Source organism: Balearica regulorum, chromosome 2 (assembly GCF_011004875.1).
Source record: "Balearica regulorum gibbericeps isolate bBalReg1 chromosome 2, bBalReg1.pri, whole genome shotgun sequence".
NCBI lineage: Eukaryota > Metazoa > Chordata > Aves > Gruiformes > Gruidae > Balearica > Balearica regulorum.
This window is the reverse complement of record NC_046185.1, coordinates 113,864,140-113,878,973: the sequence shown is the minus strand read 5'-3', so window position 1 is coordinate 113,878,973 and position 14,834 is coordinate 113,864,140. Positions and strand designations below refer to the sequence as shown.

The window sequence follows — 14,834 nt, the reverse complement described above, 5'->3', positions numbered from 1 at the left end:
CTAGCTAGCTAGGGCAATTATGATTATCAATCAGATATGTTATTATTTAATTCTGTGGAGTTATCATTAAGATTTCCACCCTATTTGCTTATGACTGCCCTAAAGGGAAATAAATGATAAGAGTTTAAAAGGTTGGTAACACTGTGAGGTTAAGTGGGTGCACGGCTGACTCCCACGCTCACCAGTGCTATGCCCAGACTTTCCTGATCACAAAATTACTGTGGGTTTTTTTCTCTTCCATCTTCAATGGCCGCATTGTGAGGCTTAGTCCAGCCATCCTTGTAACATGCTTGGAGGAGTTATGAAGTGAAACATCACTCTTGCTCCACGATAAGTCAGAAGATTTTTTTCCCATTCCCATTACTTAGTATGGTTTTTATTGCTATGAGGTTACAGCTTAACTGTTAAAACAACATTGAAGACTTGAAAGATTACCTAGCTATAAATGCAAACAAGTTCATGGTAACAATATTTGTGGGTGTTTAAGCATTGCATATGGGGGAACCCTGTCCTGTCCGTGGCTTGCATGAAATGATTTTATAATTAAATTTAAATGAGGAACCGGACTGCACATACCAACCTAGAGACTACTCGAACAGGAAAGCTTTGTTAGGAAGAGTCAGATTCAGTCCTAGTCGAGAACACAAATGGTAGAATTCAAATGGCACCAGAGGTCCTGCATGATCTTTCTGATCAAGAACAGCTGCCACCTGCCAATACTGTCTTCTGTACACGTGGACAGGCAGACAGTGGTTGCAGCATCACACACCTACAGAGCTTTTACGCATCGTGCTGCAGTGACACTTGCACAAAGCATCTTGTTTCATGGGAGAAAATCACAGCCCTGGTGTGGATGAGGTAAGGAAGCTTCTTAGCTGTCCTCTCTTCCAGGAAACCTTCAGCACTGGTGTCATTGTGTATGCTTCACCACGCTCTTTATTTGCCTTCCTCCACAAACTGAGGTACAACATCTGCAAGTGCAGTTCATAAGCCAGTGGAGGGAGAAAACACTAAGCCAAATTTATTGCTTGTTCCACCAAAACTTAGGTGAAGAATGCTTTGGTCCTGTTTTCATGCTGCCTGAAGATACTGTCACAATCACAAATCTTGACATATAAACTCTTAAACACTTGATAGTGTGGAAGTGGTGTACAAATCCCATGCGGGGTCTCAAGAAAGGGGCAAATTTCAACCAGTAAAATTCACAGCCCAGAAGGCTGTGGAGGATTTTGTCAGTTCCTATGTTATGTACCACTCTCTCCCAATCATTTTATTACCCTGAACATCTGTGGAAACGGGGAGGTGCAGGGAGCCTCGAGGCTGCTCAGCACGTTTGACTCCATTTTGTCTTTAAACATGTGCAAATGCTACTTCTATTTGCACCTTTGCAGAGCTGTGATTTGCAACACCAAAGCCTAAATGACACCGAAGATCCCTCCGGAGCATTAAACAAACAAGCCAATAGGACATCTCACAGTCTGGGAAGTGCTAAATTGAAAGCAGTAGTACAAACTGCACCGCTTTGAAAATGAACCAGTTGAATTTCTTTGCTGTGATCCAAACCTGAGAGGTCTTTTCTTGTGGCTTTTTTCTGCATGAATCCAGGCTCCGTGCCCTCCCCAGAAAACTGAACCAGGATTTTGATTCAATGATAAACAATGTAGAAAATCTTGTGTTTCTAATCTAATTTTGGTTTTAATTGGATTTATGTGAAGCAAATTTGAGGAGGAAGAGGACAGCCAGGAGACTATCCTCGATAATAGTTTGACAGAGGGGGCACTTAACATTTAATACACTGTCGGTAAGCTTCTGGTTTGACAGTAGATACAAGCCTCATAAAATTAGTCAGAGCCAAGTTAGTAGCAAGTTAAAAGCTAGAAAGTAGTTTGAGCTTGAGGTTTAATATTGAAGGACTGTGTTACAATAACTAGCTATAAGGAGAATACCTTCTAGTGGTATCTCCTGGGCGGTTTGCAAGTTCTTAGGTCTCTTCTCAAAAATAAGACCTCTTCCTTTTAAATGGCTTTGCAAAGAATAGCCCTATCCCATGTGATTGCCAACAGGAGCATACTAAGTTTTGCAATCACAGAACAACAAAATACATAGCGCCCCTCTTTGAAAGATCCTTCCAAAATGCCTGCTTTTCTGGCCAGTCATCTTATTGCAAGTGAAACTGCTGTGATCAGAACCTTCTGTAATGCAACGTCGTGTTCATTTGTTTCTGTGATATACCATGCATTTCAGGAAAAAGGCCACAATTATTAAAAACCAAATCCATCAGTCTGTCCTCCTTCAGTCTTTTCCTTCTGCTGAATCATTACCTAAAGAATTTTGGAAAGATTTCTTCAACTGGAAAAAAAAGGAGAAAAGTATTATTTTCTTTGTATGTTGAGAGAATGACCGAAACTAGTCTTAAAAGGAAATAGGTGCAAAAGATGACAAAACATGATCTCAAATATTTAAATTCCTTGTTCCTCCCTGTCTGTCATTCTCATTCTTTGAATTCTGTGCTAAGGAACCTGATTCTGCTTAGTAATATCAGTAGTAATATCAACATAAATCAAGAAAGTAGTATAAGTCTACAATTAAAAGCATTCACTCCCATGGTGTTTATGCGGAATTTAACCCTAAATTTTTCATTTAGGAGAATGATCGATCCTTTAAAAACTGGGACATATGCTTATGTGGAAGAGATCATTAAATGACAAAGCAGCTATCTAAGAGATTTTCTAGGCATATTTTATATTAAAAAAGGCAGGCAAACTTTTTTTTTTTATGGTTACATTGTGAGATCAGATAGTCAGAAATGCTGACTTCAAATTTCTTCAGAAAAACAACAAACCTTCCAGTTCACTGCCTTTACTGCCCTTATAGAATTGGATAATTGTCTCTGAAAATTGAAGCCATAAATTACTAATTTCACACGGTGGGAGAGGGTTGAATCTACTAATTAGTCAAACAGTCACATTCAAAGTTCAAGCAAGCCAGGCAAATACCATCCACGTATTTATACGTCCTTCTCTCTGGAGCATTTAGATCATTGCCACAGCTTACTGAGAAATATCAAGGTAGGTCCAGTCCCACTTCTACCTGCGTTGCCTATTCAGACTGAAAGTGCCCCGAAACACAGGCTCCATCCCCTCGGATGGACGCGCGGCTTAGTGGGAAAGGCTCCTGACCCAGGCTGTGGCAACGAGACACAGAACGGTAAAACCGTGTTGCAGGGTCAGCGATCCCTTCCACTGAAAACCTTGAGGGTGAGGCTGAAACATCTCCTTACATTGTGTAAAAATGCCTTAAAGTCCATTTTTGCTTGGGGAGGTCCTTTTATTTCCTTTTTACTGGTGGAGAGCTCCGGTGGGTCAGACTCGGCTGAATTCGGATCAGGTGCTGTCCTGGTAGGAAACTGCATTGGGGGTGCAGAGAGCGAGCCTGTTGCTGTCGTGGTTTTGCTAGGAGCTCTTTGGAGCTCCATTTTTGAGAACCCGCTTCGAGGATGCGCAGTATCAGCGGCATCTGGAAACGCTTGCTTATTCTGGGCTTTTCTTTCTCCCTTCCGACCAGAGAGTCCAAGCTCAGAAAACAGATGGGATTGTTCTACTAGTAATTGGTCCAGCTGCTGCAGAGAAAATAGAAGGAAAAGCATATTGCAGTAATAAAAATATAATAAAAGGAATCAAGAAGGATACACAAGAGTATATGAAGCATGCCTGCTTCTTCTGCTTGGTCCGAAGAAGACATGCAATATCTGGCAAAGGAGATGTTGCCATAAAAAGGAGGAGAAAGGCCTAAAGGACATTTTATTCCAGATAGATCTAATTGCCTAATGGAAAATCTCCAAATGGACTTCAATCTGTGACTATTGCAGTCTTGACCCTCTAACCCAAGTTTGTCAGGGAAGAATCAAAGACAAGTAACCGATCCCTTGATTACGTTTTCTTTACCTTTCCTTATCAAATGGAAAGCTGTTCCAGAAAAGAATCAGACCATTAACCATTTATCAGTAATTCTGCAGGCTGACTGCCTGTCACTTTATTCTAGAAATCACGGGACCTTTATAGAGCAGAGTACAGTCCCTTCTGTAAGTATTGGCACTTTTCCTGAGTGGTTGAGCTCAAGCAGCATAGTCAAAGAGAGTCAAAGATGTAAACTGTAAGTCTGTTATTGGAAATCTTCCTATTCTTGGTGGTGAAAGGTTTATTCAGATGTGCCTCAGAGTTAACACTTTGAACACTGAATAGCAGGACAGACTTTAAACTCTCCCCACGCGACCCAGAGCACTGGCTTGTGCAACATACCGTAAGGATGCCTTCCCTGACCTGGCAAGCTTGATCATTCAGCCGAAATTCCAGCTCCGCAACCTCCTGACGAACAGCTTGCCGTAAGAGTTGCAGGTGTCTGCCTTCCTCGCTGTAGGGACAGCAGTGAAAGCACACTCAAGTGAGCACGGAATAACCTCCTCTTCCTCAGCCCCAGCATGATGCCCGTATCTCCCCTCTCTCTGTTGCAGTCTTGTTTTTAACCATGACCACAGGGTACCTTACAAAATAATAAACAACAGCCATTTCTGCTTGTCTCTCATTTATTTGATTATCCCAGATGCAAGATTAAACACGTTGTAGTTGCAGAGCCAGCTTGAGTCTGGGTGGGTTTATCACTTCTCATTTACCACCAGCACAATGAGTGCATAAATGCCCTACTTTCAGGCAGCTCAAGACTGGAAGCCCCTAGTAACTTTTTGTGAACCTGAGGCTTCTCGGTAATCCCTGTGAACTTGGGCTGAGTCCATGAAGAGATAGTTCAGTTTTTCTTGTATCATCACGCCACTGATCATGAGAACTAAGTGCATGGCTTAAAGGGACTGATTTGTCAGAGATCACTCCCCTGAACCCAGCATTGACCTGGGACACCGAGCTCCCAGGTGACTGACATCTGTTCCTGTGTTCCTATTGCTATTAAAACATAGTAGTTGCACACTAAAAAAAAATCTAGCCTGCATCTATGGAGCAATCTTTCCCTTCAAAATGCTCATGTTTAAGTGCCTTGAACAGCATAGAGAGAAGCTGGACTTTCCTCTGAGCAAAAATCACATCACAACACATTTCTCCTCCACTTGTGGGATACCCACAGCTGCACCTCACTGACCAGAAGTACTGTGGTAACCCAAGTGACCAGACATGTTGCACGTGCCCACAGGCTGTTGCTAGCTTTGGATTTAGGTGTGTTGGGCTGCTGTTACCTTCCTTCATCTGGCATTGTGCTGGAAAACAGCACCTGCTGTTCGGTCAGGTGCTGTTCAATCTCATCCAGCTTCTCCAGGAAGTGCTGGCAGGAGCTCTTCATCACTTCTATTTCATGGAGGGTACACTACACAGAAAAGCAAGAAGACACCCCACTTTACCACTTTTCTTTGAGCACTTCCACGTCGAGTGCGTTTGAAGCTGACAGCCCAAACAGCATGGGTCCTCCTCTGACCCACACAACAGGGGCTCTGTAAGCAGCTGCCGTGAAAGTGCAGATGGCACTTCAAGTGAGTTCGCTCTGGGTGCATCGCTCGCGTCCCAGTCACCACCTTTTCTCCTAAAGCATGTAGGATTAAGTGCTGGCACTACCTGAGCCAGTGAGAATTTCATTTTTGCCACTGAAGAGGAAAAGGACTTTGATCAAAGATCTGATGCAATGTGCCAAATTCTGATGTTATTGCACTGTTGTCAGACATTATATTTGAGCAGGATGAGTTGCTATGGGTTAAAGTTAGGTTAAAGTACTGTCCACTGGAAGTTAGAAACTGTTTCAAAAAGGGAGAGAAGATAAGAACTATGAGAAGGAAAAGTGTCTTTCCTGATGGTTTCTGCTAAGTGTTACACTGATAATTTCTCATCTATTACCAGTTAGAAACCTATAATTGGATTTATCTAACCAAATGCAGACGCTTACTGCAACAGATACACATGCAAGTACTGCAACAGAGCAAATGTTCTGATCCAAAAGTCGGAGTATCTATGCCGTAACTGTGACCATTACTCTTCACTGAGAGAAGGTATTTAGTATGACTGGTCATCTACATCTACCCTGATGTAGCCACCTACACCAGGAATGTCTCAAGGCAGGGGAGATGAATAAGCAGGAATGGTACATCGAAAATGCTAAGAAGATTTGCAAGTTACTCCTTTGTAGCACAGGACTAATACAATGGCAGCCCACTGAGTGACATCAAAATGTCTAAGTTTCTAGCCACATTAAATACTTTTCCCTGACTTTTCACGCCTTGTTCAGGACAGTAATGCAGACAGCATCATTCAAATGATTTTGGAGACAATACTGTCTGCCTCCTGAAAACACGCTCCCCTATTATGCTGAAACTGCTCTGAGTGCAAGATGATGCTTGGCAGATTTTGGTGTCTTGTAAGCCATGGGAAGACAGTGTAGAAACCTACACTCCACTGCTGACCACTGTAACTGATAAGGAACAAGAGGCACATTTGCAAAGCACAGAAATGCTCGATCTCTTTGGGTTCCTGCAATCATGTCCTTTGATGATCTCTGTGTGTGTGTGTGCTTGAATGTGTCCCTCAGTCCCAGAAAGGCATGACACATGAGGGAGCCCTCCCTGCTGGGGGATCAGCCTCAGCTAAAGGGCAAAAGATGCTCCCCATGCATCTGAGAAATGCATCTCAATCTCCGTTTCAATGCGGCTGCTGTGTCAGACACACTCCTGATGTGTGTGACCCAGGGAAAAACTGTTCCATAGCCATAAATTAAAAAAAAAAAAAAATCTAGCCCCAACAGCCATGGGATTTCATCAAAAAGGGCTAATTAGAGACTAATAATGGTTTGATAGGGCCAGTCCTGTGACTGCAGCAGAGGTGATCCCTCCTAAGTGTCTCTCCATGTGGAGCACAGCTGGTGCTCTTAATGCTGTGGGTCAGGGTAGCAATCGCACCCCATGGAGGCAGTCAGATGCGTTATGAGCACCTTCAAATGAAGTGTTGGCTGATTGCTCATTTGCCCCACATCCCAAACTTTAATCTTGATCCTCAGATAGTTTTCTTGTTCTAGATGTGAGTGTATTGGGTAAAGTGAGGAGTGCCTACATAGTAATCATGATTTCTTCTACCCACTGCCAAATACAATCAGAGTGAGGACTTCTGGACATCAAAAAAGCATACCCAAATGAGCTTGAAAAGCTCCTGTCATTCAGGTCACTAGGGAGAAGTCAATGGGCCACAGACAAATTTCTAGTTGTTTCCTCAAGGCTAACAAAAATCTAGAAAGCACCATGCACAACATAGAAGAGGCACAATGTGGGTAGGTTTGGTAAAAAGTTGTGCCAGCCCTTATAGGTGAGGTATGGGCAGCTCCCCGGCACTGACTCTTTGAGCATATCACAGAGCACATGTTCACACAGATTTGTTCAGAGTTCAGGCTCAGGAGGGATGGAGGGGGGGCTAACAGTTCCAGGACTACTCTCATGCAAGACCTCATTAAGGTAAGGTGCATGCTAACAGGGTAAATTATCTGTCGAACTGTTGCTTCTTGGTGGCTGTGATTCCCCATGCATGTCCTTGGTAAATGGGACGTAACCTGAGCGAGCTTCTCGCAGTAAAAGATGTAGAAACTACCTTACCTTTAATGCTAAGTACAAACTAGACATAGTTGTAATCTCTGCAGAGTGGCTAATACTCAGTAAATTCACTCACTCATTGCACAGTGACTTGGGTGTGGAGCGATATCGCTAAGAACAGATCCTGGATAACAGTACAGTGCAAAGTGTGTTCCTCCCACATTCCCTGTCCACAGACTAGAGAAGACAAATCACCATTAGCCCCTGTTAGAGGGGTGATAAAATAGCAGTCAGCCAATGAGAAAAGGCTTCCCAGCCCAGCATAAAGTACTGATTCACTGCCATCTTGTGGCAACAGCAAGATATCTGACAAAAGACCTATTTTCCAATACACTGTTCAAAGAAAAGACATTGCAGGTTTATATATTCAGTGATGTGGCAGCATAAAACTCGCCAGTTTCACTTTCTGGAACTTTTATCTAATAATTTTCTTCTCCAATTTGTACAACAGTTCAAGTTTCATTTCCTTAGGAAGAGCAAAGAGAAGAGGAAAAATGCTTGCAAACCAGCACGAGGTATGCTGCTCCTTCTGCATTTTTCTCAGGATGCAAAACCACTCCTGACTCTCTCTCTTGCTTTCTTCCCCAACACACCCCGAGTCTTTCACAACTTTTGGGAATTCTCAGCTATTCTGAACAAAGAAATAAAAATATCATGACTTTTTACTATCAGTGTTTTTATTGCAAATATTCATCTTAGCAGGACTTTGGATTTAATGCAAGCTTCTTATTCTATCATAGTAAAACGGCCTGAGGCTCTGAGAAGCTGCAATTCACTTTGATTTAGAGCAGTTTGGCTTATGGTATATATCTGGGTGTTCACAGTTAATCTTTAAAAACCACTAAGTAATATAACCTAAATTAGTTTTCAGTAAAAGAGGATTACACTAAATCATATAACCTTGCATTTTCTGCAGTCCAGGAAGTTACTCAGTTACTGTAACTCAGCTGATTCACAGGAACTCACTGAAACTCATTCTGATCTCTCAGCTCTTCATTTGACCTGTAAACTTTATCACCCAGTTCGCAGGAACCATTTTAAGGCTGAACTGGTGTACATAAGTTACTAAAAGAAGCAGCCCAACAAAACTGAAGGTCCACAGATATGTTTGCCATTTTTCTCCCAGAAGACAATGGTTCTTTCCCCATCCATTTTCTCAGATACCTTCCCAAGATACGTCTTGCTAAAGAAGCAAGCGTGGCAGGAGAGAAAAGGAAAAGGCAGCTTGTGCATTTAGCTCATAAGTGTCAGCTGTCTATGTTTACAAAGAGACCTACTCACCGGAGAAAGATGACGCATTGCAGTGTCCTGTAGGAGCATCAGCATTTTCAAGAGCTGCAGCTCGGTGGAGGCATGGTTTGAGCAGCAGCCCACAGGGCGGTGGGGAGAGACACCCAAAGGTAAAGTCCACGGGCAGCAGCCGTGGCAGCAGCAGCAGCAGCAACTGCCCTGCGCACCCCCAGCACCAGGGGCTTCACCCCAGCTGTGTGATCTGTGTTTGCCACAAAGCACGGTGTCAAGAGAGGTTGATTTTGTCAGGTGACGATGGGGTGGATGAAGCAGTGGTGGCCACTTGGGTTTTCTGGCATGGATGTCGGTTTGGCTGGAGGCTTCAGTGGTCTGCTTCACAGAATCCTTCAAAGCCCCTGAGTCTGACTGTATGAGAGGACCACACTCAGAGTGGTGTGCTAACATGTCAGACAAGTCTACAAGATCTTCCCTAGCAAGGCTCTCACTGACAGGAGCATTTTGTCCTGTGCACTTCACCCTTGAAGTAAACTCCAGCCCTGAAGACATCTGAACAGTTACAGATTTCAGAGAAGCAGAAGCCATTTCACTGTTTTGGACAGTGTCTCCCTGTTCTGATTTGTTGGCACCTAACATCTCCCCTACGCTACCAGTCTCTTGATGTTCAGAAGAATTTAATCCAGGCCCTTCTGCTAGGCAGGAGGGATGCCTCTGAGATACTTGCAGAGAACATGTTGAATCAGCCCTGCTCCCACTTTGCACTGCTGAGCCCTGCTGCAGAGTTTCTGGGAGCCCTGTTTTAGGGAAACATCTTGTATTTTTTGAATCACCGTTCCTTTTGCAGAACTTCTGCCCATTTGTCACCTCATTCACTGCAAGCAGGGTACCATCTTTGCTGACCACTTCCACTCCCCACCACGGTCCTTTAACACATCCTGTACAACCTCGATGGGAACTTCCATGATGTGCAACTCCAACGTCCTTTTGAGTCAGGCACCTCTCACCTTCATCTTCACCTCTGATTTTGCTCTCACTGATGACTGCAGGGTTTTTATCACTCAGTTCAACGAAGGTTACGTTCACCTGTTTGTGTTCTGTATTAAAATATAAACGATGATCAAATTTTGAGGAGCTAGTATCTCCCTCATCTGGAGTATCACCCTGAAAACAAGGACTATTCTCTTTTATGCACTCCTCTTTTTCCAGTTGCTTTCTTCCAGTTTTATCCTCTTTCTTGTCCATGTCACATAACATTTCTTGTACAAAAGTCTGTGGCTCAGCATTATAGGCCTGATACTTGCCGTTTTCTGCAGTCAGCAGATAAGTCTCTTCTCCCAGGTCACTGAATGTTTTCATTGGTCTAGGTACCGCCAAAATGCTCTCGCAAGCTGTGATGAAGACTTTAGCGACACAATCATCTGGCTTTTGTTGAAAATCTTGATTTAACATAGGAAAAACTGTCCCATGTGACACAGTTGTTTCTTGATTGTGGATATCAGAAATAAAATTAATCTTTCCTGACAAAGATGCATTCTGAAAGGGGGGGGGGGGGGGGGAAGAGGAATTGAAATGCTACATTTGTTCTATCACACTGCTTTGCCCACCACTATTTTACCCTGGACACCCCCAGGACATGTTTACATCTTTAAATGCCCAGTGAGCCAAAGAATCAAAGATTGTTGTAATATTTCTTCTCTAATGCCTGTAACCTTGCACAAATCTTGCATTAGTGTGGTGGAAGAGCTGCACAAAGCTCTGACAAAGCTTCTTGCCTTCTGAGGTTTTCTAGGAGGATAATTTTGTTTTCATGAAGCTTTTACAACTCCATCATTATTTTTTAATGTTACTTGTGTCAGGGTTAAAGAGTTTTCATAGACCTACCAATGATTATTGCTAATTTCTTACTTGCAACACTATGGGTTCTGGCAGCTCCTCCATGAAGCCACTGCTGTCTGACTGGCAGCTGCTTGTTCTTGTCACCATCACCTCTGCTGGGGAAGCCAAAAGGATAAGAAAAATTAGGAAGAATGACAGAAAGAAGTTCCCAGCCAAAATGTGCTCAGGATAGCTACTGCTGATGTAACTAAAGTCGACTTATCTACCAGTGTAATCATCAACTGCAGATTTCAGATTTTGATATATTCACACAACATACACAATGTAAATAACCTATAGAGCAGCCAACCACTTGTTTTTCTTTGCTAAAAACGTTGACTTTTGATTGTTAGAACTGGGTCAGACCAAGTCTCATTCATACCTACATAGTTTCGATGGCTTCAATGAGGTGACTCCTGCAGGGAAAGGGAGCTGCCTGAGCCTCTGCCTAGACCAGTTTATCTCTACTTTGAGGCACCATGTGTCATATCTGTTGGTTTTTGGTCTGGGGACAGGAAATCACAGTAACACGCAGAGAGGATGCAGGGTTGCATAGAAAGACATAAAAGCAAGAGGAAGATATTCTAGATTTACTCCAGAGAAGGTTTCTAATCTAGCAGCTGCATCACCTGGCCAAACAAATTCTTACCCCAATTTTTGTAATTAAATAAGTTATACACCATTAACTAGCTGGTATCATGAATAAAAAGCCAACCCCCTTTAAAAATACAAATGCTTGAAAGTAAACCCTCAGTTGTCCTGTACATCCTGATACCTCTCAGCCCTTGGATAATTTGCACTTTCAAATAACCTTCATCCTCAGACAATGCCCTCATTCTCAGATAACTGCCACACAAACACAGGTAGAGCTGGGGGAGCGGGCTGAGGGAGTCTGCTAGGAAAGGATGGAGGCTGAGATGCTCTGGATACACTTCCTCTCCTGTTCCTTGCATACATAACCACTACTGAATCCTAGGGCTTTTTATCTTCTGGTTATATCTATGAAAATATGACAATTCACCTAGCAGTTCTGAGACCTGAGTTATTAATTCTCATTTGTATGAGCTAGAAAATGCAAAAAAAAAAAAGTCTACAAATTATGTTTTCTCACATTAACAGACTACAGGCTTTACAAAAATATATCTTCAGCATCAATTAATGAAAATCATACAATCTATTTGTCAGCAGCAACTGTAAAATCAAAACCAGATATCATTTTATGTTTTTTTAATTAATTACTTGCATTGTCAATCTTGGTATCAGCAGCAGCACATCAGTCAGTCATTTCTTATTTTGGATGAGAAATACGTGGTTCCCATCTCACACATTACAAAATCTGCAGTGATATTGCTGAAAATTGCCTGGTTTGTGGGTGGCCTCAAAACTCATCCTTGCAGTTTCCCACAAACAACATCATGGTTCAGCTTCTCCCCCAGGGAGACTGCTCTACAGATTCTCTAAACTTTTTTTAAAGCTGTTTCAATTACCCTTTGCATCTTTGCCAGCTGTTGCTTCCAGTGTGTCAGTCTGGCCTATAGTTTTCCATACATAAAAATGAAGAAAGAAAAGCTTAGGAAAAATTTTCAAAAGCTGAAATGTTTCAGCTGCTGTAGCTCCAAACAATTTGAGACTCAAATTATTTGAGTCTCAAACACTCAATTATATTCTACAATAATAGCAACTGATCTTCAGGCTTTACAGTTTGCAAAGTCAGAGGATCACATTATCTGCTTACCTAGGGTTTTAAGGTGCCCGCTTTTCTCCTGAGACATGCGGGATACCAAAGTAGCTGGCACACTACTAGAAATTACGTGTAGGGAAAAACCTTGTAACTTTTAATGGAAGAGTAAGTGTGGTTAGAATTCATCTTCTGATGTGGTCAAAACGAGGTAGCTGCAGCCAGGTTTCACCCATTTATTAAGGTAAATGCGATGCATCTGTTCCAGCAACAGTTAATTGTGCTTGCGTGTTGCAACCACATAGCCTTCCCACCCACTTTTACATTCCCAGGCTAGCTAGGGAGCTACTCAAAACATGTGGCAACAGACTCCAGGCTGATCTTTAGGAACAAGGTGAAAAATTAAAGACTGGATGAAATGTCTGTAGATCAAGTTAAGATCACTACAGTTAGACTACAGGAAGACCCCCATGTGCCTCCCTGGACTTGCCACGGAAGGAGGTGCGATGTGTGCTCTGCTATCAGGGCTCTCATCGATTAAACATGCAAGGTGTGTACATCAATCAAGGCTCAAACCACTCTGAAAGGCTGTCTGTGTATATATTTTAAATGGTAATATAATAGGACCTAATGACCATTCTGAGCATAAATCCAGTTTCTACAATTTTTATGTTGGTAAAATAAAAACTTATAAAAGAGAAGAAAAGTATTGTAGAAGGAGAACCATGCTAAGCACAGTTCACCTGTGCTTGTTACTGTGATTTCCTGTCTTCAGACCAAGTAATCACCTTCACCTGAGTTAGGCATCCAATTCGTGCCTACCTTCATATTAGATGTGTAATGAACTAATACCCCTAGAGTAAAGGCTTAAATTCCCCATATAGCCAGTGCAAAGCAATGTCTCTGAGGGTCTGAGCTGCAGTTCTTTTCCAACTACATTCAGATGCCTAATTTAATCATTACATCCCATGCTGACTTGCAAGATCCTACCCAGTGTGCCAGGTCCTGATGAAGGTAGGCAGGTGAAGAGAAGGATGTTTTGATGTTGAGATGTTTTCCTGACTCTATAACACTTTATTCAAAGCCAGTCAAAATTCCCTTGATTTCAGTGGAAGTCAGAATTTAAAAAAAAAAAAAAAAGACTTAGTGAAAACTAATATGGGCCTCCAATTCATGGTGAGGTAAAAAAAGCTATGAAGAGATTGTTGAAGTGCTCCCTCAAGGACTTCAAGCTGAACAACGTGCTCCTGGGAGAAATGCGGAGCAGGGCTGCATTGGGAAGGCAGGTCGCACTGCAGGCTGGGGCTGTGCCGAAACTAGATTAGACATGATAGCCTTTTCAATTTGAGACAGCTCAGTTTCAACCTATGTAAATATAGTTTAGTTTAACGTGTGTATACCAGAGCCAAGTAATGTTCGCATAATGGAGGACAACATTTGCATACCGGGGAAACTGGGCTTTGGGTGAGGAGTGGGCCAATCTATCACTTCATTTCCTCTTAGTGTCCCACATAGGGATTAAGCGAGACTGCAGATTGGACCATGCCTGATGCTGTCCTGAGAAGGAACAGAGTTTCTCTCTTTGTGAAATTTTCAGTAATGTTAATAGCTTGCCAATGGTAACAATACCACTTTTCTTGGCAGGCTCTAATACCCAGAGAGGATGCCCATCGCCCGAGTTTCTACTAGGAGACTGACTCTTTGCAGGAGTCCAAAGCAGGTCTTTGCTAGGTCTCCTAGGACAAATTCCTCTATCTACCAGGTTTCTGAAAATGTCCAGGCTGGAAGCTGCTGGTGGTTTGTCTCAGAAAGGGCTTTAGATGCTAGTCCATTCAGCAGTGGCCAAGGTCACCTTAGGGACACCACTTCTTCACAGCAACAATTCCTTACGTTTAAATGAACTAAAGTCTTTTAGCAACTGGAAGCTTGTCTTTAGGACGGCTACAAGTTGGCCAAAATTTACATAGTTTATTCTGACATTTTAAAAATGCTTTCGCCTTTGTTTCAAATGTGCTTTTTTTCTTTTCTGAAAGCAACTGCATTTTTAATTTGAACAAGAAAGGTGCAAAAGAATGGGTTAAGTCACCTGAACATTAGGCAAAACATGTTTTCCTTTCTAGTCTACCCAAACTGCATATTTCCCTGATCATTTGGTTCAACCACTGAACCAAAATATCCATTATTCATGTAGCTCTACTCAGTTCTCCTAGCGTGTGGAGACACCCAAACCTGTAGAGATTCTGCAAATACATGCAGAGCATCACACCAAGGAAAGATAAAGTATGTTTGGAGAAGAAGTAGACACACAGACCAGTATTCAACTATGAACTAAAAATTACAACTCTGGGCCCTGTGCGGAAAATACATCTGGCTATGCTGGAAAGAGGAAACCTGAGAATCGCCCCTGAA

General features: G+C 42.5%; 1 protein-coding gene across 6 annotated transcripts in view; it reads right to left on the bottom strand.

Moving 5' to 3' along the window:
- Positions 1-363: 363 nt before the first annotated feature.
- ITPRID1 (ITPR interacting domain containing 1) overlaps positions 364-14,834 on the bottom strand; it is a 50,255-nt gene continuing 35,784 nt past the window's right edge. For 4 of the 6 annotated variants that reach the window (XM_075745366.1, XM_075745361.1, XM_075745365.1 and 1 more), the window contains 6 exons: positions 10,778-10,863; positions 8,906-10,405; positions 5,240-5,367; positions 4,299-4,410; positions 3,281-3,619; positions 364-2,349 (listed from right to left, as the gene is read on the bottom strand). In XM_075745366.1, coding sequence (XP_075601481.1) covers positions 2,293-2,349; positions 3,281-3,619; positions 4,299-4,410; positions 5,240-5,367; positions 8,906-10,405; positions 10,778-10,863 — 2,222 coding nt within the window. In that variant the 3' untranslated portion in view covers positions 364-2,292. Of the gene's footprint in view, positions 2,350-2,849; positions 3,620-4,298; positions 4,411-5,239; positions 5,368-8,905; positions 10,406-10,777; positions 10,864-14,834 lie in introns of those variants that run through there. The other 2 variants (XM_075745362.1, XM_075745363.1) reach the window with 2 other exon arrangements.